The sequence below is a fragment of the Atractosteus spatula genome, chromosome 2 (assembly GCF_055471065.1).
Source record: "Atractosteus spatula isolate fAtrSpa1 chromosome 2, fAtrSpa1.hap1, whole genome shotgun sequence".
Taxonomy (NCBI): Eukaryota; Metazoa; Chordata; class Actinopteri; order Semionotiformes; family Lepisosteidae; genus Atractosteus; species Atractosteus spatula.
Genome location: NC_142707.1, coordinates 22,695,979 through 22,718,486, shown reverse-complemented (window position 1 = coordinate 22,718,486; position 22,508 = coordinate 22,695,979). Strand labels below are relative to the sequence as shown.

The window sequence follows — 22,508 nt, the reverse complement described above, 5'->3', positions numbered from 1 at the left end:
ATTCTGAAAGCTGAAATCTGATTCCACAGAAAGGGTACAAATGAAAGTTTATTCAGCCAATCAGGCTTATTTGTTTGTACTTCTCTGTAACTCAGTCCTTACAGATTCCATTGGGATCCCCAAGTAGGAAATCATCATGAAGCAAACACTCAGGAAGAGACCAATTATAGTAGACAATCAGATTTAACTAGCATAAAACCAGAGCACCTGATAAAGTCAAGAGAGACAATGCACACTTCACACTGACAGGAACCCCAAACAGGAAATAAAGTAGGAGTTAAATTAACTAACATGCCATCCACATTACACTCTGATTGAAATTAGCTACTGTATATACAGGTAAAGCGATCATTTTATTATTTGCTGATTAATTATAAAAAGTCTAGTGATGACCACAACTTTCAGCCAACCTAAAATTCACAAATTACTGTACTTTGATGGTATTCTGCAATTAAGCTTTGTTAATGTATTACTTCATTATGTTAAGTTTCATTTTAGTTGCTGGGGCATGAGACACAGAGGTTTGTGGTTGATCATCTATGGGACATAAGACTATCGAGGGCTTTTCCATTCTAGAAAACAGAAAACCCTAACGAGACAATATCAAGATGCAATTCTGTTCCCAAGTTTGATTAACTCTTATTTTAGACTTTGAAATGTTTTAACAATACAAGCCACAAAATGAAATATATAATACAAATGGATGCAGTAGAAAGAAATTGAAAAAAATAACCTACCACTGTTTTACTAGGGGGCAGGCTGTGATTTGTCACTTTTCCAGCCTTTAGGAAACTATGGTTTCCAAGGAGAAAACAGCAGCACTGCATCTATTTTGCTTGTTGCAAAAAGCAATTAGACTGAGCTAAGCCTACCACAAATACAAACCCATTACCTTCCTGCCTTTATGTCTGCCTCATTTTCTACAGGCTGGAAACACTCTCTTTATAGCAAGTTTCTCTGGATAGTTTTCAGCACAATCCCTTTCGTTAAGCTGTCTGTAAAATAGTAAGCTCTAATGGGTTTAAGGCTGCTTTATGTCTGCCGTAACCAATGCAATCAAACCATCATTTCTTCGTGACTGACACTGACAAGACGTCAGAAAACTTATTTTTAAAGAAGTCCTGAACTAGTCCTGAAAAAAAGGTTAGTGCGATATATCCTCCAAACTTAAGAATGAATAGAGTAACCTAATGCCCGAAAACATCAAAAAGAAAGTGGGAGCTCTCTCCCAAGAAATAAATAAAATCGTAAAGTTGAAAAAAAAATTTTTCTGAAAGAGCAATTATTACTCAGGAATGTGGCTATCATCTTCCAACTAAGGAAAGCCTATACTGTATGTCAATACGTTTTCATATTCTTCATGAATAATAGCAACCAGGGTCAAAACAGTAGCCTGGATCTCCGTCTGTAATCAATAGAGCTCTTCTGAAAAGAACCCCTCCCTGACTGGAATTCTTGTAAGAAAGAGCCTAATTTATGATGTAAGGTCGATGTTTCTTTTTCATTCATAGCGTGTAGACAAAAACATGCACATAGTACAAAGATACAGTATATTCACCATACTGAACATTGGAACCCCCCAGGGCTGTGTACTCAGCCCACTCCTGCTCAAGCTGATGACTGATGACTGCACTGCTAAGCACAGTGCAAATGACATCATCATGTTTGCTGATGACACGACAGTGGTGGGCCTCATCAGTAACAACGATGAGACACCATACAGAGAGGAGGTGGAGCAACTAGAGGACTGGTGCTTAAACAACAATCTGTCTCTGAATGTAGATAAGACAAAAAAGATGATAATTGACTTCAGGAGGCCCTGCGCTGATAACTCCCCACTGCGCATCAACGGCTCCCCTGTGGAGACAGCTAGAAGTACTAAGTTTCTTGGTGTGCATATCACAGATGACCTCACTTGGACTATCAACATCACCTCCCTAGCTAAAAAAGCACAACAACGTCTCCACTTCCTGCCACAACTGAGAAGGGCAAACCTTCCCCCCCCCCCCCAATACTATCCACATTCTATAGAGGTACCATCGAGAGCATCTTGACAAACTGCATCATTGTTTGGTTTGGGAATTGTAAGGTCTCAGACCGCAGGTCCCTGCAACGAATTGTCAATATGGCAGGAAACATCATTGGAGCCTTCCTTCCATCCATTCAGGACATCTGCCACAAACGCTGCACACACAAAGCCTCCAGTATTGTGGACGATCCCTCCCACCCCTCCTGCAACCTCTTTGCCCTCCTACCATCTGGTAAAAGGTATCGCAGTATACAGGCCAGCTCCACCAGATTCCATAACAGCTTTTTTCCACAGGCTGTCAGGCTGTCCTCAACACCCTGGTACCTACTGCACCTACTCCAAATCTGGTAACTTAGTTCCTTTCTGCCTAATGTCAGTCATACTGTCTGATGTATTCTTTGCACAATTCTTTGCACAATCCTTTAAAGTAAATTGCACTATATACATTGCACTTTATGTACTCTGTACCCTGTCAGAAATGTCTATGTCTACATTGTCTATAGCATTGTCTTGTCAATGTCTTGTCTGTATTCACACCGTAGACCTGGAGAACGATGTCTCGCTCCTCTGTATACTTGTATATGGCTGGAATGACAAATAAACTTGAACTTGAACTTCAGCCTAACTAAAAGCTGCAAAGTTATATAAAAGGTGGTATGAGAGCACATGCATGCTTTGTTCTTGGATGAGAATTAACTTGCCACCACTAGGCATCATTCAGTAATTTCTTGAAAGAGGTCAGAGTTTGGAACAGGGAAGCTTGTTTACTCTTTGTGTTAAGAAGTCTTTCCTATTCTCTGTTATAAGTAGAAAACAGTTCTCTGGTTAGACCCTTTATCTATACCTCTTATAAATTTAACTCGCTTGAATAAAGTATCAATCTTCTTTAGAGGGGATTTTGAATTGACTTTGCGACATTCAGTTATATTCCCACAGATGGTAGTTTCTCTTCATTTTCCGAGCCAAGCACAAACACCAAATGTCTGAACCTGCGGTTGCTTTTGTACTGAGCTGGATTACCATTGCAGCAACACATTATCAGCAGGATAAAACTAACTTGTCTCATGACAGTCTAAATGCAGTTCGTGTTCCCTATTAATGGGTGAACAATCTAATGCTTGGTGAATTCTGTGTTGTTCAAAAAAGCAGCATCCCTTTGAACGCTTGCCTGCCACAAGCCAGCTATCCTTGTGGTAACTTTTCCTATGCTTCACACTTAAAACCCCAAGAGCCATAAGGACCATGACACCACGTATTCATAATGCAAATCACTATCGAGTGTGCTTTTACCCTTCTGCCCCTTTGATTTTAGACTGGAAAGATTTATCTCTCTTAACCTGTCCTTTAGTACCAGAACCTGTTTTGTTGTTTTGCTTTGGACTGTCATTAAGGGTACGATATCCTTTTTTGGTGAGGTGATCAAATAATGAGGTCTTATTTTTGTAATACCTGGTTTTGCTATATAAGCCTTCCATTTACTTATTTATTTCTTCCTCACAGTGTCTTGAAGTGGATATGAAGTACAGTAGAAGAATTTAGACTAAGTTTCATGTATAGCTTTCTATTGCTCAGTATCACCAATGTTATATGTATATTCTTAGTATGCGTAGGCTGCAAAGGAATAAGTAAAGGTTTATTCCATGCTGAAACATTGTGTCTGTTCTCTTTTCTTTTCAGCATTGAATAAACTGTTACTTGTTCGTCATATAGTATATACAGTATTAGCACATATGTCGTTCTTAAAAACTATATTATAAAAAATTATAGCATTAAACAGTCAGGGACATTCAGGGATATACAAACAAGAGACAGACAAAATAAAATTCTAATACACTGATCAGACTAATTAGAACAACAACAATGCTGAGCTCTCAGCACCATACTGAGCACAAGTTCAGCTGCACTCCAGTTTTGATCCACACATTTGCATTTGAGCTCAGAGCTGCAGATGATCTCCTGATAGTATCATGTTAACTAGTCCTCAGCCTTGCGCTAATGTCGAAGGTTAGTTGCAATTTACCCAATGTGTTTTTCTATAGCTTTCAGCTACAGTTCATTTGCATAAGGGACATCTCTTACTGAGGAGCATGACAGGTTTAAAAGCATCATGAGCCAGGCAGGAGTCAGACCTACAATCGTCTGATCCAAACTCGGGTGCATTATCTATTACGCCACTGCCCCGGGTGTCACCTGGCTGAACTGCACCATAGTGAGCTCAGCACCCCTACTAGTCACTGATGTAATACGTATATCCTTAGTACAGTACCAGTATGGATTACATCGCATTTATCTAATGTCAAACTTGATTTGCAATATGTCTGGACACTCCATGATGCTGTGAACATTCCTTGCTGTTTTTTCTATCATCTATATATTTAGCGATTTTGTAATTGTGTGATAATCAAAATCTTAGATATAGATACAGAAATGTTAAAGGCATTGAAAGGCTGTTGAATGTTGTGCCCCTTAAGGCGATGAGCTGTTTCACCTCGTTAACCAGTTCTTGATCATTGTGCATACTTTACACTTTGAATTTAGATTACTGTGGCTTTTAATTCTGAGAAACAATCTTTTTTTGGGGGATCTTATCAAAGGTTTTATGGAAGTGCAAATATACCATGTCATATACTTTTATATAATGTCATTGAATGTCCCTGTGGCTTGTTTGAAAAATTAGTTAAGTAAACAAGACCTTCCCTTCCTAAAGCCATGTTGCTATCTACCAAGATGCTATTGTTTTCTAAGTTCTCTTCTAATTTAGTTATTTTTCACAGATTAATTTACTATTACTTTTGCAATAGTAATAGTGGAACAATGTCTTGGGCAATGGTTTTCTATACCCAGTTCTGGACCATTTAACAAATTACTTCAAACATCAACACATACAGTACATGATCAAAAACCGATGAGTGGAAGGGAAGAAAGTTTCTTGTATCTTTGGATAAGCAGTGCAACTAAACCAGCTCCACCTCCCCAGTTTATTTTTTTTTGATAGGAGGAGTGGCAGCTGAATGATTTATGAGGTGTACCCAAAAGGCTAAAAGGCCAACTAATGTAATTATAACATTGTGCCAATGGTAATACTCCATTCTAATGAATAACTAGTCACAGAAGCCAGCTTCACACAATGTAAGAAGTCTACACTTTCTGAAAAAAAAATCAGAATTAATTTTGTTTAATTCATTCCAAAGGGGACTTGGCCCCTTTAGAAATGTGCTTTGAAGGTTCACATAACATGGCCTAGTAAAAGCCTCCAACAAGAGTACAGGATAAGACAAGAAAGCCTTGAAACGGCTGATTCAGGTTCATAAATCAGTGGACAGAAGCCTGTCAGGGCTGCACAGGGAAGGCATACCTGGGAAATTCTTTTTAGTACTCAATGCTTTGGTTTTATTCATTTTTAACATAAATAATTATATTTTTAGTTTAATTAGGAGTAATTGTTCATACACATTGTTAAAGAGATACAGTACATAATCACTTGTATGTGTGTGATATTAGGGCAATAAATCTCTACCTTAATATAATAAAAGGTGTCTGTTGCTGCAATTTCCTCCTTTTAAAATAAAGATTAACTGAATTCAGAGTCAATTTACATCACGGCGAAGGTGTTTTTTCAACTTTTCTCTCTCCTTACTGTCATAAAAGGAACAAACTACTGTTTAATTCCTCCCTCTTATGGTTTTTCTTTTAGTGTAGGTTTACAAATACAATCAAGTGACAAAAAGGGTGTAACTTTGATTGTTTATTTAAATATAACGGTCCAGGATCATGTTAAAACAGGGAGATTTATTTGTTCTGCTGAATTGCTTGCATGATTAGAATGAACAATAGTCTCCAGTCTAGTGAACAGACATTTCCTTGGGGTCCTGTCTTTTGCCATATATTTATAATAAATATGCAGCAAAGCGGTCTCTGTGAATGATACTTACAAATGGTGTTGTGTTGTCAGTTTTCATTCAAACCACAGAAGTGGACCAGCCAGACTGGTAATCCCCATAAAGTTTCACCACACGCCACTCAAACTGTGCAACAAACGGAACAGACCCTTTTATATGTTCCAGTGACATTCATTTGATAGTATGTCTAATCAGGGTGACTGTCACCATTCAGTTTCCTTCTGACTTCTCATTTCTCTCCTTTTTCTTTCTAAGTGTTTCCAGGCTTGATTGAGACTTCCTGCTAACTGTGGAAATTACACTGAAGATTTCTGGCAGCTTCGCACTGATGTCAAACCTAATTACAGTATATAACACAGCACCATGGCAGGATGGTAAAGGCTGAGTTTATGTCTTTTAATGTTCACGGAACACCAGCGTTCGCTTTATAGAATCCCCTCGTCTATCCGTGCCACGCTGAAAACATTAAATGCTGTCATTTCAGCTGCCAGTGTGAATTTGCTTCAGCTTGGCTGGGTAGTGGTCAGGTTAGACTTAAGGACAGGGGAATTCCTTTTTTTCACTGTTATATTGACTGACATGCTTTGTGTCTCAGGCCATATCCAGACAAGTGCTGTTTAACGAATGGCTTGGCTTGGAATTGAACATTTCATTTACAATGTAAGTGTTCATTTACAATGTAAGTGCTCATTTACATTGAAAGTATATGTAGTCTGCCAAGGGGGGCACTACCAGCTGGTGGGGTTTTAGGAATAAAGAGGGAACCACGTCTTTGAGATTTTAAATTAGTTGGCTGACTAAGATGCTGAATTTAACACATTCGGGCTAACACATTTATCATTATTTTTGTAAATATTGTAGTTGTGCTTATACAGCTTATACAGAAATTCTAAACCCCCTTTCAAAATTTTCACCTTTTGTTGCTTTTTAGCCTGGAAGTAAAATACATTTATCTACACATCCTATCCTACAACCTCCTCAGGAAAAAACGTTCCTCGAAATGTTTCAAAAATTGATTGAAAATAAAAAAACTTAAATAGTTTGGTCATACAAGTGTTCACCCCTGTAGTAATAGCAATCCTAAATTAGCTCATGTGTAACGGATCACCTTCAAAATCACACACCAAATTAACTGAATCTAGCTAAATTTAGCACTTCCTGTAAAACAGAACGTTTTGGCCTAAATGTAAAGCAACAAAACACGCCACCCCTACTGTGAATCATGGTGGTGGCACTAGGATGCAACAGGGATGTCTTCTCCTTGGTAGGAGTTGGAATTCATACGTCAGGAAAGAAGGGAAAATGAATGGAGCAAAGTACAGAAAAGGCATGGAGGAAAATCCACTACCTTCTGAAAGAAGCTCAAACGAGGCCAGAAGTTCAGTTTTCTAATTGACCTGAAGCTCACAGCCCAAGCTAAATGGTGTGGCAAAAGAACAAAGAGGTAAATGTCCTTGAGGGGCCCAGTTAGAACCCTGACCTAAATCCAAATGAAAATCTGTGGCATGACAGCGCACCCCAAAGAAACTGACAAAGCTTGAGTGGTTTTGTAAAGATGAATGGTCAAGTATTACAAAATGTAGGTGTGCAAAGTAAGTAGAGCCCTGTCAAAACAGACTCACAGCCGTAATTACTGGCAAAGGTGCTTCACCAAGAGTTAACTCAGGTGGTGGAGAGCTATCCAGTTATGATATTTCAGTTTTGTATTTTTAATGTTTATTTTTTTTCCCCAGTAAAAACACTTTTCCCCTTTAAACAGTGGAGTATGGTATGTAGATAAGAGGAAAAAATTCCTTATTTAAATACATGAAATTCTGAGACACAGACAGAATAAGGCATGAAAAAAGATCAAGCAGTCGTAGAGTTTTTTAGGCACTGTATTGATTTTATAGTTTGTGCCAGTATTTCTTTATGCTCCTATGAGGCCACAACAATGCCTGACTGTCTGTGTAGTGATACTTCTCAGTAGAATCACTCTTAACCTGCCATATCATAGCCATATCACCCTGCAACTCACAACTGGCAACCCACTGAAACTAAGCAGGTGTGAGCCTGGTCAGTACCTCGATGGGAGACCTCCTGGGAAAAACTAAGGTTGCTGCTGGAAGAGGTGTTAGTGGGGCCAGCAGGGGGCGCTCACCCTATGGTCTATGTGGGTCCTAATGCCCCAGTATAGTGACGGGAACACTTTACTGTAAACAGGCGCCATCCTTCGGATGAGATGTAAAACTGAGGTCCTGACTCTCAGTGGTCCTTAAAAATCCCAGGGCGTTTCTCGAAAAGAGTAGGGGTGTAACCCCGGCGTCCTGGCCAAATTTCCCATTGGCCCTTACCAATCACGGCCTCCTAATAATCCCCATCCATGAATTTGCTTCGTTACTCTGCTCTCCTCCCCACTAATAGCTGATGTGTGGTGAGCTTTCTGGTGCACTATGGCTGCTGTCGCATCATCCAGGTGGATGCTGCACATTTGTGGTGGTGGAGGGGAGTCCCCATTACCTGTAAAGCGCTTTGAGTAGAGTGTCCAGAAAAGCACTATATAAGTGTAAGCAATTATTGAAATTATTATTATTATTATTATTAACCTCCCTTTGTTGTGTTAAGAGTCTATCAGTAACTAGAAGAGTATAATGTTGGCTCAGCTTCTTTGTGCAAACACATTAACCCAGATGAAAGGCATTTATTATTTTTAGTATGCATTTATCTTTATTATATATATTACCTATGTTACATTCTGCTTGGTGCCCTGTTATCAGAAGGTGAGTTAGAAAAACAATTAATGACCAGTCTTACAAAATTCACTGCATATCATAGTTAAAAACATATGTGTAAAAGGACAGGTGTTTGACTAACCATTTATTTATATACTGATTAGTTTTAATTTTATAATAATAAGAACAGGTAAAATTAAGTGAATTAAGCCAATAAATCTGCCTCTCCAAATTGCTTTTTTTCCCCTAGTTAGCTATCTTGACAGAAGCACCCCACTTTTTTTGACAGGCAGAGATTTTTCCCAGTTCCATTTAATATTCATGGCTGTGATGTTAGCCTATTCCTCTGCCAAAATGCATTTCATCATAAAATCCCATATTTCTTGGACTTAAGAATAAAGTATATATTTCGCTCAGACAAACTTGTACTTTTAACACCGCATGAATCATAGCCACTGTTGCGATCCATAACGTGCCTCAGAGCCCACAATTTTATACTCAGTAAAGTACAGACTTACCACTTCACTTTTCATTGTTGCTGAAACATCCAGCTGCTTACACAGATAATGATTAAAGAGCAGAGTAAATACCTACTGTACTAATTGCCTCCTATTCACTCAAAGATAGTAATTCAGTTTGAAATTTCCCAAACCTTTTTTGTGAATTGCTGTTCATCTTCATTTTTCTTATTTTCCTTTGACATCCAAAATCCTGCCATGTTAATTTTTTTTCCTCATCCATCGCCTGCACTTGCTTAACCAACAGATGCGAACCACGATTTGCCAATTTTACACTGGAGAAACGAAAACAACCACAACTGCTCTTTTGATTGCACTCCTGAGTGGTCATTAACATGTTGTGGTTCACCAATATGCTTTGACAAGCTGGATTGCCACTTTCTCTTATTTGTAATGTCCTAAATAAATAATACTTTAATTAAATTCAGAGTGGTGTGTGATTTTTTTCTTGTAGACGCAGATTGCATGGATGAAGAAGGAGCCAACTTTTGCCTACGCTTCAAATGTGAGAAAAAAAAGCATTGAAATGCATATACAGTACTTTGAAATCTAGCTGCTTGGCATTTTTGGCTTTAGGTGTGTTTTCTGTATAATCAGATCTGACTGGAGAATTCTTAAATTTGCATTCTTATTTTCCTGAGCATCATAGCGGTTTTCTTTTGCTATATACTTCTTTTTAATCATTGATCTTTTCTTATCCCTTTTAAGGTATTGAATGAACCCACAAATGTAAATGAAACAGAACTGCCAAAAAAAACCTCCAGAAAACAGGGCAGTCCAATCCAAATTCCAGTTTTTAAGTGATGGGTGATGTTGTTTAGTTTACTTGTTTAGACTTTCATTGAGAAATAAATGGACAGATCACAACCTATGTTAATAACCACATAGATCCTGATGTGTTGTCTAATATGGTACATTTCACTAACTCCCTATTTACTCTTTGACCTTGGTTATTCAGTTTCTTCATGGAGGATTTCTCACAAAGTACGATGAACAATTTTTTTCTGTATATTAGTCCTCCCCTGGTATGAATCATAGATGAACACGAACATGAGTTTCTTGAAATATTTTTTTTTATCCACAGGCCAGACACCGTAGGGAAATAAAAAGGACTGCTGGACAGTGTGTTATGTGTTTTAACATGGGTTTCTTTGTCAAATACAAAACAGCTGCTGAGAAATACTTCTATGACAGCCATTATTACGGGCACTTATGTTAGGTAGACTATTTATTTAAACATGTGAGCTACACCTGTATTTTATTTGAGGGTAATTGAAAAGGTCATTTATGTTGACATTGGGTTTTCTTCATTAATTTCATTTTAAATATCTAAAACAGCTGGTTCATGTACCAAGCTCTTTTTATAACTTCCAAGACAAATCACATTTATATAAATATTTAGTTTCATTTACAGCAAAGTGATTGACTAATTATTAGTTCAATAAATATTTATCTCTAACTGTATTTATTTGACAATGGTATCTCTTCTATCTCTTTTAAAGTTATTGAACCCTCATTTGTCTTGTGGAATTACTCATTTTAAAACATAAAGTGGGGAACATAGAGTTATTCCTGAATACTGTAAAGCACTGGCAGACCAGACCTTTTCCACAATCTGATGTTTTATGCGAAGGAATACACAAGAGTCACAAGTGTCCGTGCACTTGCCTCTGGTGCATTAATGCAGGCAAAAGCAGACCTGGGTTATACCATTTGTGAGTAGAGCTACACAGGTAAGTGGATTAAAAAAAACAAGATAGTCTATTCAGGGTGAAAGAAGGCACTGACTCACAGAGACAAACTACAGTTGTGATAACAGTGTGGTCATACAGTATCTTCATGGACATACAGTACTGTATGTTAATATTTTCCTGAAATATGCCATAATGTGTCACACCTGTAATTGCCTCTGGAGATGCACTGTTGTAGAGGTAATATTTTGGTGAAGCAGTATATACAGTACATATTTGGTATGCATATCAGAACTATATATACAGTATAGTGTCATAATTTACAACTTTATGATTCTCTACCCAACAAAGATGCCCTGACTAGCTCAGTTAGTAGAGCACGAGACTCATAATCTCAGGGTAGTGGGCTTGTGTCCCACATTGGGTGCAAGGTTCTCTAATAACCCTAACTGGGCAGCAGCAGTATGGGGCTCTGAGGGTCACATATCTGTGACAACGGCAACAACACTCGCACTATCGAAAGATAGAAAGGCCTGGCAATCTACTTCTGTATCCTGCCATGAAAACTTTATGGATAGTGATGGGGGAACGATACCGACTCGACTGCACTCAATCACCGCCCTACAAAGACAAAGGTTGCAAAAAGATAAATCGAGAATGTGGTTCTGTAATATGCTAATAGGCAGTACAGTAGTGTTTGACGTGCTTTGTGTGTGAAGCTTGCACGTTGTCTGAAAGTTCTCAGTTTTTTTCTGGGTGCTCCAGTTTCCTTACACCTCCAATAGTCTGTAGTCCTATCTTGTGTCCGATTCTTCCAGTATAAGCTCTGGGTTAGTGTGACCATCGCAATGACTAAAGAACTTTCTGTCAATGGATAGATGGATGGTTCTGCAGTATCCCTAAGTGATATGGACAGATCCATGCCATAATAACATAAAGCCAAGAGATAACGAGACTGTGATAAAATAACTGCGACACCTAATGAAACACACACAGTGTTAGACCTGTGTCTGTAAATTTAGACTTGTCCACTACATCGTGCCAGATATTGACATAAGTGTTGCAGAAGGTTTGTGTTTGTAGCATGTAAATGTACAGTGAAAAAAACTTTAAGTGCCAGATTTAAGTGGCAAAACTCCATAAAATGTAACAGTGAAAAAACTGACCTGTCCTGCTGTTCTTTCACATTGCACAGTGGACAGTTCCACAGTGCATTTGGTGATGCAGAGCTAGTAAACCTGACATTAAGCAGCTCGTTAACTCAGCTAGTAGCCTTTACATCATGTTCTATACAAGCTACTTAAAATACCCAGTGATAAATAATAATAATAATAATAATAACAGGGAGATGAGGAATCTGGGAGATACAGGATCAAAGACTGATAATCAGCTTTTATTTACTGTCTGCATCACAATGGATTGGACTGAATGCACACAGATTTACTGGTTTTTGTAAGAGTAGTTTAGAAAATTGTGTCAGAGTCTGTTATGAGACATGTTTGACATTAATGCGTCATTATATATTACACAGCTTTGAAGGAGTAAGATTTAGAGGAGGAATCCAAGGACAGGGGGTGGTAATGTTTTGACACTAATTAAAAGTTGGCAAGGCACAACTCCATACTTCACATACGTTCTGTGTTCACATACCCATGTGGAAAAGAATAGCAGTTTCAAATTATTTTTTTAAGCTGTTATTTCTGGCAGCAAAATCATTCAATAACTATAAGTCGCCGAGGGATAAATCATACACAGAGAGATCCTTTAGTGTTTCAGCAAGATGCTAGAAAAGCAGTTTTCAAATAGGAGATCAAATGACCCAAAATAGATTTTTCTTTTTCAAGAAAGAAAGTAAGGATAGCTTTGATCTCTGGTTACGTAGGCACTGTTAAATTACTGTATGTCAAAGGCTGTGACTTTCTTTAGAAGCTAAAGGTCTGATGTAAGCAGGGAGATGGCTTTGTGTTTCAAGGCCAGAAGAATTGTCACTGCTGAAAAAGTTTTACTGTTAAAGAAGACATTCACCCATTCTTCTGTATTATACAGCTAGAAAGCTGTTTCTTTCCACAGGATATTGAGTAAGTTTACAAATACTTTGTAAAACCGAGCAAAAAATGTTGTGATACTATTTTTACACCCGAAGAAGGTTCCACAGCTGAAACATCGTGTTTCTTTCTTCTCTTCTCAGCATGGAATAAACCTATTACTTGTTCCTTTGCATACTATTTTTTGTAATACCTTTATATATAAAATAGCCATAATGCCATTAAAAGTATTACAAATTGGCAAAAAGGAATACAGTGGTCCTCAAGAGGCAAGTTTTAATGAAACCGAAATTTGTATTCCTTATTTTTGAGATCTGATTTGTTTTTAACTTCAAATGCAGCAGTCGACAGCAAGGGAAAAGCAGGTCTCAACCAGGGAGGATGAAGTCAGTCTTGCAGCTACTAAATTAAAATAATTACATACACTTGTTTCTAAGGATTTTGCCATTGATTATTGTAAACAGCTTATAAAACCATCATCATGGATTTGGTGGACAGCAGTACCACAGCACTATGTACATTAGAGCCATTTGAAAAGGTCTGGGGCACTGGAGAAAGACAATTTGAAACATGCAAAACTTTTCTTGCCTAGAAGGTTTACAAGGTAGCCCAATCATAATACATGTATGCCTTTTGTAAAGACTGGAATAACCCAAGTGTAGAGAAATAATAAGAAATAAATGTGAAATGAAAATAATTAATCACTGTATCAAATACACATTACATAAAGAGAGAAGGTAATAAGGATTCACAATATTATAAGCATGTTATGAAATATCACAATATCGTAGTCAAGACAAACGATGCCTTAAGTTGTATCAGCTCTTAATATTCAATATATATATAGATATATATGAAATAATTCTATATATGTTCATTTTCACTTTATACTCTATAGACTGAAGTTTTGTAGTTTTTGAATATTATTTTAAAAAATTCAAATTAACTGGGATTATGCCATTTTACTTCAGGAGTCATCACAGATTTAAAATTGAAAGTTTAAATAATCACTTGGCGAAAATGGATCATTTAAAATTACCAATAATAATTCTCTCATTTTCAAGAGTTCTGAGAAAGAGAAGTCGAGAATACTGCGTACACCTCTCAAATACTTCATAGCTCTACAGATACTATCAACTTAGAATCTCTAACACAGAGTAAATCTAAACTCCAAACTATCTGCCAGTCAAAAATTTCAAGGCTTATACTCGATGCTGTTTTTGTGGATTTCTAACTGCACAAAGGAAACCCATCATCAGATAGTGGGCTTTTAATTTACAATTGGCTGGCGAATAAAAGTTTTCATTTGATCCAGGCCTGCTAATGGCTTGGATTAAAGTAGTGCCATCATAGCTTCCTAAGCAGTAACATACAACATGAGGCCGCTTGGTCTGTATTACATTTCATATGTATAGTTCTTTTCATTCCAAAGGATCCCAAGGCACATTACAAGAGGGGACTCACTTCAGTAAATTCAGAACCTATGGAACAGCCCTTGCCAACAGTTTGTGAGCCCACAGCTCACCACACAACACATAATATCAAAAAAGGATGAATTAGTCAATTAAATTAGAAGGGGAAATTTAAGTTAGACTGAGGGAGCCTGTTTTGAAATTTAGCCAGGGCACTCTAATTAGCATCCCTCCAGTTTTAAATACGGGTGAGGGATGTTCAATGTACTCTACACAGATATACAGAATGAAAAGTCTAGTCCAATGGTGCACAGTTCCAGTCCTTCAGGACTACCGCACCTACTGTACAGTATGGTTTGTCCTTCCATCACTACACTTAATGATCTAATCGAGCTAACCAGTTGGTTATTTGGCCCAGTCTAACACTTTTCAACAGTATTTATTTAATTGGGATTTAAAAAGATCTAGTATTCTGCTGAATTCGTGTTCTCAGGCAATGGAGTTGCACACCTATAGTTCTAAAAGAGTGCCTACTAAAGTAAACTGTAGCCATGTTATAACTGACAGGACACCACCCTACTAAGCTTCTGAAATCTGGTAGACTGGTGCCTAAAACAGCAATCCCATGTGTACAAGAATTACCTTCCAAACTGAACCCTTAATCTGCTGTACAAGCACTTAATTTCCACTTATGATCTTCCCTTGCATTTTGAGATAAAACAGTTTGTTTGGGCCAGTCCCCGATAGGATTATGAATGTCTTGATTAAATTCTAACTTTTTCTAGGCTAAAGGCATTCAGCGCTATTATGTTCTTCACATTTGCCATATGTTTCATAATACTAGAACTCGATCTAATTCTGTTCGTGACTCTGCCCTGGTCTTGGGTTACCCCTATGCATTCTGTTTGCAGCATCTGAGCTCCCTGCTGTACACTTGGTAGAACTAATACAGTGCTTAATTAGACCTTTTCCAGCTCTTAAAACAGCTGGAAAATGTTGAGTTTACAATTAGGTAAATAAGAGCCCAAGTGAAATGAAAACCAGAAGAAACCAGAACCACGGATAAGAGCCACTTCTCTAGGCTGTTTAAAGATTACTTTCCCTTTTTCCTGATACCATACATACTTGGCTCAGTATTTACCCAAGGCCGTGGAGAGATGTTAGCCCAATGGAATTCAGTTCACTTGGCCAACTCTGACCCAACACTGGCAAACAGTTTATTCCAGCCTTGAGCCAGTGCTGGAATTCCAGCTTCGAGCCTGCCAACTTTACTTTGGATTGGGTCAAAGCTGCCCTCAAGGACAAAATGAAGTTGCACCAACGTCTCTCTCGATATTGCAAGTCACATTGGGTTACTCTTAGCTTACAAATCTAGGAACATAGTTAGTATAGAGATAATATTTACCTCCGAGGAACTGCATACATGTCTTTGTGTACAGTACATTCTCTGTTTTCTGAGAATCAGCTTTCAAGTCATTCTAATCCCACTGGTTTTGCTTGATCATGTTATATCCCTATACATCTGAAGAAACTGCCTCAGCTCCAGCGTATTACAAATTAAGTGTATCATTATACAATACGTACATTTTAGAACATAACAAAGAAATAATACAGTCAAGAGGAGGCCATTTGTCCTTTATGGTCTGGTTGGTAGCTAGTAGAATATTAATCCAATTATCTCATCCAGCCTTTTCCTGTAAGAAAGCAAAGTATCAGCTTCAGCCTCATGGGCAGCTTGTTCCATACTCCTACAAATCTTTGGGTAAAGAGCTGCCTCATGCTCTCAGTTTTAAAAGCACTTCCATATAGATTTTGTTTCCTTTTATTATCACTTCCTGTGAAAGAAAGGAGCACACCAATTCCTTTTAGTGAAAATAGACACTTTTATTTCAGCAGCAGTCAGTGCAGTCTGAAAGACAATTTCCAGCTTCCCTGAATTGTTTGCATTTCCATTTCTGTTCACATATCCATCAATCAGGTGGGAGCGTACAATTCAGGACAGAATTCTGAAGGATGGGCTTCAGAAACCTTAGTGTATCTTAGTTGTAGTGACCTGAAGCTGGATCAGCACAACAGTTTAATTGAATCATCCATGAACAGTAAATCAAAAGCACCCCCTACTGTAGAACAGCATTTTTTAGCAAAATAATTACTGCTGTATGGTTTCAGATTCGGTGGTTCATATATCATCATATGTATTGCTGGAATTTTAAATTCTTATGGACATCATGTACCCTGGCACAGAGGAAGGCTCAAGTCACAATTCTTAACAAATTACAGCTGCAACAGAACTGTTACACTAATCTATCTATGAACAGAATCTGATGCCAAACACTTGACACTACAAACACGAGAATCTTGACAGTTCCAGCAATGAAGGAGACACGAAGGATTTATTGCAGTAATATAATTCTATCATTTCACTGTCTTTACACTAGTTCTAAAACATATAGTACCAAAACAACAATTTTATTTTAGTTTTGGTTAAGTGATTTTATTTATATTTTTATATCTCACAAAACTTATATTAGAGTACTTTTAAAAACAATTACCGTTATTCATCAGCTTTTACCTTGATACTACTTTTTAGGTGTTTTCAAACGTTAGCATCGTTACAAATCTTTAGCTATTCATAGGGTGGGTATAGAAACTACCTTACACAAGGACAACGCGAATATGAACTCATCACAGAGAAGCAACTGTGAGGATTAGTGATAAATATTTCTGCCAGTAGATGGTGCTGTTTCACTCGTCATGCTTAAATGTTTACTAGTAGAGCTTGACGTGTTTACATTTTCTGCCAAATTCAACATACACCATGTCCACAAAACATTATTAATTTTGGACCACACAATATTAATTAGTCTTTAATTTTCCTATGATTTCTAGTTTATTTACAAATGTGATATGTATATACGTAGTGCACAGTACAGTATTTATACTATAGTGGTGTGCAAAATTCTCAGCACACAATTATGTTACATGATTTTTATTAAAATAAATTGTTAACCAAAAGGTTTGTAAAGTATAATAAATATTTAGACTGGAAAATATGTTTTTATTTTGAAAATCCAATAAATTGAATAGAAGAAAAGGTAAAGACAACTGGAAAAAAATCACTACACTATCATATTTGCATTTAGTTTTTCATTAAGAGATCAATTTTAATTAATTTACAATTGGCTAAATACAATACATGTTACATAATGTATGATATAAGACCTTTTCCTAATACTGTGTGTACACATAAATTATGTGTATACTGTATACTGTATCTACAGTATGTATATAACACCATGCAATACTCCCTCAGTATTTCTGTAAAATGTCTGGCGCAGTTTAAATGGGACTGCATGTTTGTTAGTGCAGCTTGTTGAAAATGATGATTTTCAATATATCTATATCTTCAGTGACCAAGAGGTCCACAGCAGAGAATTCCATAAGAACTGACTTCATGATCATTTACTCAAAATAGTATATGCAAGCAAAAATCATGGTCTGGGACAAACCTTACAAAAATATCAAGACCATATAATAGTAGATAAACAGTGTTTGCATCTGTCACTAAAGTTTTGTTCTGCTATATGTGCATTGGGTGTCTCCGTTCCAGATTTTCATTCTAACCACATTCTCAGTTACTTAACCTGACTGGCACAATTGGTGCAGATTGCCATGATTTTCAGCCACTGACTTACACCTTTAAACCTAATGTGCTGGAGCTTGCCAGAATTTAAGACAAATTCTGATTGCATGACGCTTTAATCAAAAAGAAAAAGTCACCATCAAGTAGAGGGATGTCAGTTTAACTCCTGCATATTCCTCCTTCCCCATTTTTAAAAATAGTTCAAATAATTGTTTCTGAATTGAGACATGTCTGCTCCACTACTAAACCTTATGTACAGTATGAATGGTTTTGCCATTTTACCTTAACATTTACATTGACAATTTTAGATGGTGCATATCATTACAGATGTGTGCAATCCATCACTATTGCTGTCTTCCACTAAGCATATTCTTGCCTCCTGAAACCTAACTTTTAACAAGCAATTTAAAAACATGAGAATTTCCCAATTTTTTTCTTCATTCCACATAACCCAAGTAACACAACTGAATGGTAAAGATACATTTTTTTGTTGGTGAATTTGCTCTTTTGCTGTCTTGACCTGCGAGTCCCCAGACTATCAACAAAACACACAGGTGGTCAGGCCTCAGAAAGAAAGTCTTGACTGCAGCAGAGGCAGAATGTGAAACAAAACAGAGGTCATTTCAAGCACTGGTTTTAATGTATGAAATGTGTTTGGTATACCACCAGCTAAACACTGACAATGTAGGCAATAATATTTTCATCTGCTGTAAGTACAAAATATACAGGTGTTGTATTTTAGTGGTCATAGCTAGACTCATAGATTAGCTTTTGGAAAAAATGTTGCAGATTGTAATAAGATCCCAAAATTGGGCACAGAAAACTAACGTGGCAAAGCTCAGGCTGGACTAACATTGTTTCACAAACAGCATCAGATTTATTGCAGCAAAGCTGTTAAACAATTGTCTGGATGCTGACCTCCAGATTTTTTGTAATCTTAAATACTGTAGTAACTGTAATTTGTGTAAAATGAAGCTGCACCATGCAAATATGATTTGGTTACATTGAGAAAGCTTTCACATATAGACCTACCAACATGTGTAATGCATAGGTTCTACATTAGTGTTTTTATGACCAGGTGTAATGCCTCTACACTGGAATTTAAAAGATCCACATTCACTTCACTTGTATTTTTAGACACAAGAATTCTAGATTCTAGAATTCAAGCGCTCCTACCTTGAGGGTTATGTATTGCTAATGAGTCATGTCAGTGAAATTACACAAGCCACTATATTCAGAACTGTATTCTAGGACACAATACTTTGCACAAGTGACAATCAATACAATAACATACTTGGATACTATGTTAATATGTTAATTATTGAAGCTTATTTTTCCATTGTATAGCAATTTGGACTTTCACACTCCTAACAAATGTAATTTCTTTATCTATTTATGTAAGAAAAAATGTTTACCGAGTACAAAGACACAGTCTACAGTTAGGGTTTAAGTTTTCAGTGGTTAAATTAAAATAACAACAGATTTAAGAGGAAAAAATTAAGAACTCTAAATGTTTACTGTATATTTAAAAAAATATGTAATTTGCTAGACATGACTGTTTAAATAATATTTTCAGGCAATTATGGTCAAAGGGACTACACACCAAATGACCAAATGACAAAGGTAAAGGATTGTTCAGGATTTTAAATCATCAGTACATCTTTGTAAGTAACTAATAATATTTTTAGTATTTAGAAGTAAGTACTATACCTGAGCAAGAATGGACAGTTCTAAGAAAAAGTATACTCTGTCTGAACGTGTCTGAATGATGGGTTTGTGACTACATGCAGACATACCTTTTTTTTAAAGTTGATTATTATACTGAACCTTACAAGCCACATGAAGGAGCAAAACACTTGGAAATTTTTAAAAAAATAATAATTTATTAATTGTGGCACCCAATCCGAGCTATTGCTTGAGTGGCTACTGTAGCTTGTCATGCGACTGTGTGATATTTTCAATTAAATGAAATTCTCAAAAGAAGCACTAAAGCTTCACATTAAGGTCAGCAAATATTGCACATCTGTGAAAAGAAGGACGACTGACATGAAACTTTCTGGAAAAGAAAAATCTTTGACAACAGAGGCGCTAGTGGCATAAGGTTTGTCCCAGCCAATACAGATAATGATACTGATATATGGTGATGCCACTTGAAAGAAAAAGGCAACAGCAGCCAGATTGCAGGGATTTACGTTCTATGAGTACCACTTGAATGGCTTTGTTCTTAAGCCTTACTTTGAAAGCCTCTTTGCCACATCCAAGTAAGCTAGCTCTATTTCTTTGTCTGCCGCACAGGTGTTTGTGAACTCATCGCGGTCATAAGCGTTCTTCAGGTACCGCCACACTCCTGTCATTTCCGTTGGGATTTCGTAGTTCCGGTATTTTTTCGCAACGATCTGTGAAAGAAAAGGCACATGAGCTGGGAAGCTGGAAGCAGACATTACTTCATAAAGTACTGTACATCAATTGAGTGAAACACCTACACAGCCCAGATCATTTTGAGAGTAAGAGAAGAGCATGTTTAAAAGGGTTAGTTAAGAAACTTTCATTTTCAAGACCTCACTGATTTCTTTATTGGCTTTAGTGTTTGACACACAGATAAAAGATCTTGGTCACCTTTGTGTGACGTGGCGAATTAATGTACTGTTTTTGTGAGACTAAACTGAACAAAGGAGCCTTACATTTAAGACGAACAACTAGAAAATCAAGAAGAATGTCAAGCCAGTTTGTCCCTTTCTCTAAGAATGTTCCTCAAAAGCAAGACATCTTTAGTGTTGTTATTGCCTTATTATGTGGGGTTGAGATCTGAAAACTGTCCATAAGGCGGCTCAGAAGCTCAATCAGTAAAACTGCTTGTTCAGAATGCACCTGGAACACTAGCATCTAGATATTGCGTGTTCAAGCTGACTGGGGCCAGAGTTCCCAAGGAGGTGTGGCAAGATGTAGGGAATAAGAATGCTTCATTTTTCCTTAATCCCGTAGTACCAAGTGATAGAATGTTAACTCTGTCTAACTTCACTGGCGCAACTGTGCAAACAATTGATTTGGAAGCACCAGAACTCAAAACCTGCAAACAATTGATTTGGAAGCGCCAAACCTTCACTATATGGAGTTTTGGCAGGAGGTTGCAGTCAGCGAGTGTCAAATCGTCTCCGTCCAGAAACTTGCGATTTGAAGTCTTCTCATCCTCTGTGCTGTTGGCATCAATCTCGTCGGGGAGAGGAGTGTTCAAATAATTGTCCAGCTTCTTCAGAGCCTTGTTCAGTCCCTTTTCCAGACCTACATGGAAGATGTCCGCATACCATCCCATTAGCGTTGTTGTCAATTCCCTTGTCAAGCATTCTGTTTATGTATTCATTAGTAGAAACACTTACAAACTCTTCTAAAATGATCTGATACTTTTCTGGAAATTTCTGCATTTAAGTAACAATATGAAAGTAAAAGATGCACAAAGAGGCCTTGTTTCATGTTTTGAGTTTGGTAGAAATCTCTAGCAATTAAATTCATTGAAAACTTTTCTGTTAAACAAAAAATACTGCATATTTCATGTTTAAAAAGGTGTGAGTCAGATTTACAATTAATTAAGATTAAGAAGGTGAGACCACAAACATTCAGTTGAAAAAAAACATTTGTACAATTCTTTTTAACAAATGATCCTCTCCTGTAATTAACTCTGTGAACACTAGAGGGCAGCAAAGTAAAGATAATGTGGTTGTTTTTAATTAGCCTAATATGTAAGTGATGAAAATTCTGGACTCTCTAGTCCTTTTTACTTGAGAATTGTTGTTAAGAACATTATATTATATACTGATATAAGAATGATATTTATTTGTCCTTGGACTTACTGTTTCAGAGAATGAGATCAAAAGAGTGCAAACAAGGTTGATTCCTGACTGCCTTTAAGACAGTTTGAAGGAGCTAAATTTATTATTTTATTAGCTTTTTATTTTAGAACTTTTTAAAACAGAATATTATGAGAAGACTTTACGCATGTCTTTAAAATCCCATAAAGTATTGACAAAATCAACTCAGTGGAATCCAGGGAATTTGCTTCAACATGGCACCTGGGCAGTTTATTCCAGACCCCCACAATTCCTTGAGTAAAGGAGTGTTTCAGTCAAATCAGTCAAATCAGTCTACTGGAGTCCACTAGATGAGACCCTAGGATAAATAATCTACTAGTAACCAAATGAACAAGACAGGTTTACTTCCGAATGAATTCTATATTGAGAGTTTCACTGTCACTAAACAAAATATGATTCTGTAGAATTCATAATTCTGAATGTGACTGAAAAATAATCTTTTAACATTTCTGTTTTTTTAATAAGCTTTTTATGGAATAAGGCATACCAGATTTACTACATAAAAACGTAAAGTGGACAGCATGGCAGGGCAGTAGTATTGCTGGCCTGCAGTGCTGGGACCCTGGGTCCAAATCCGGGAGGGAGCTCATATGTTCTCTCTGTCGTTACCCAGATTTCCTCCAAGTGCTTGGATTTTCTCCCACACTGGTAGGTTCATTGGCTTCTGAGAGACCTTGCTCTGGTGTGAATGTGTGGT

The 22,508-nt window shown here is 37.1% G+C and overlaps 1 protein-coding gene across 2 annotated transcripts in view; it reads right to left on the bottom strand.

Annotated features, from left to right (window-relative positions):
- Positions 1–16,168: 16,168 nt before the first annotated feature.
- The window catches only part of LOC148839456 (chloride intracellular channel protein 5-like), a 47,609-nt gene continuing 41,269 nt past the window's right edge, over positions 16,169–22,508 (bottom strand). For both annotated transcript variants that reach the window (XM_088908654.1, XM_088908655.1), the window contains exons 5-6: positions 21,046–21,227; positions 16,169–20,344 (exon numbers count right to left, since the gene is read on the bottom strand). In XM_088908654.1, the coding sequence (XP_088764780.1) occupies positions 20,180–20,344; positions 21,046–21,227 (347 nt within the window). In that variant the 3' untranslated portion in view covers positions 16,169–20,179. The remainder of the gene's footprint in view (positions 20,345–21,045; positions 21,228–22,508) is intronic.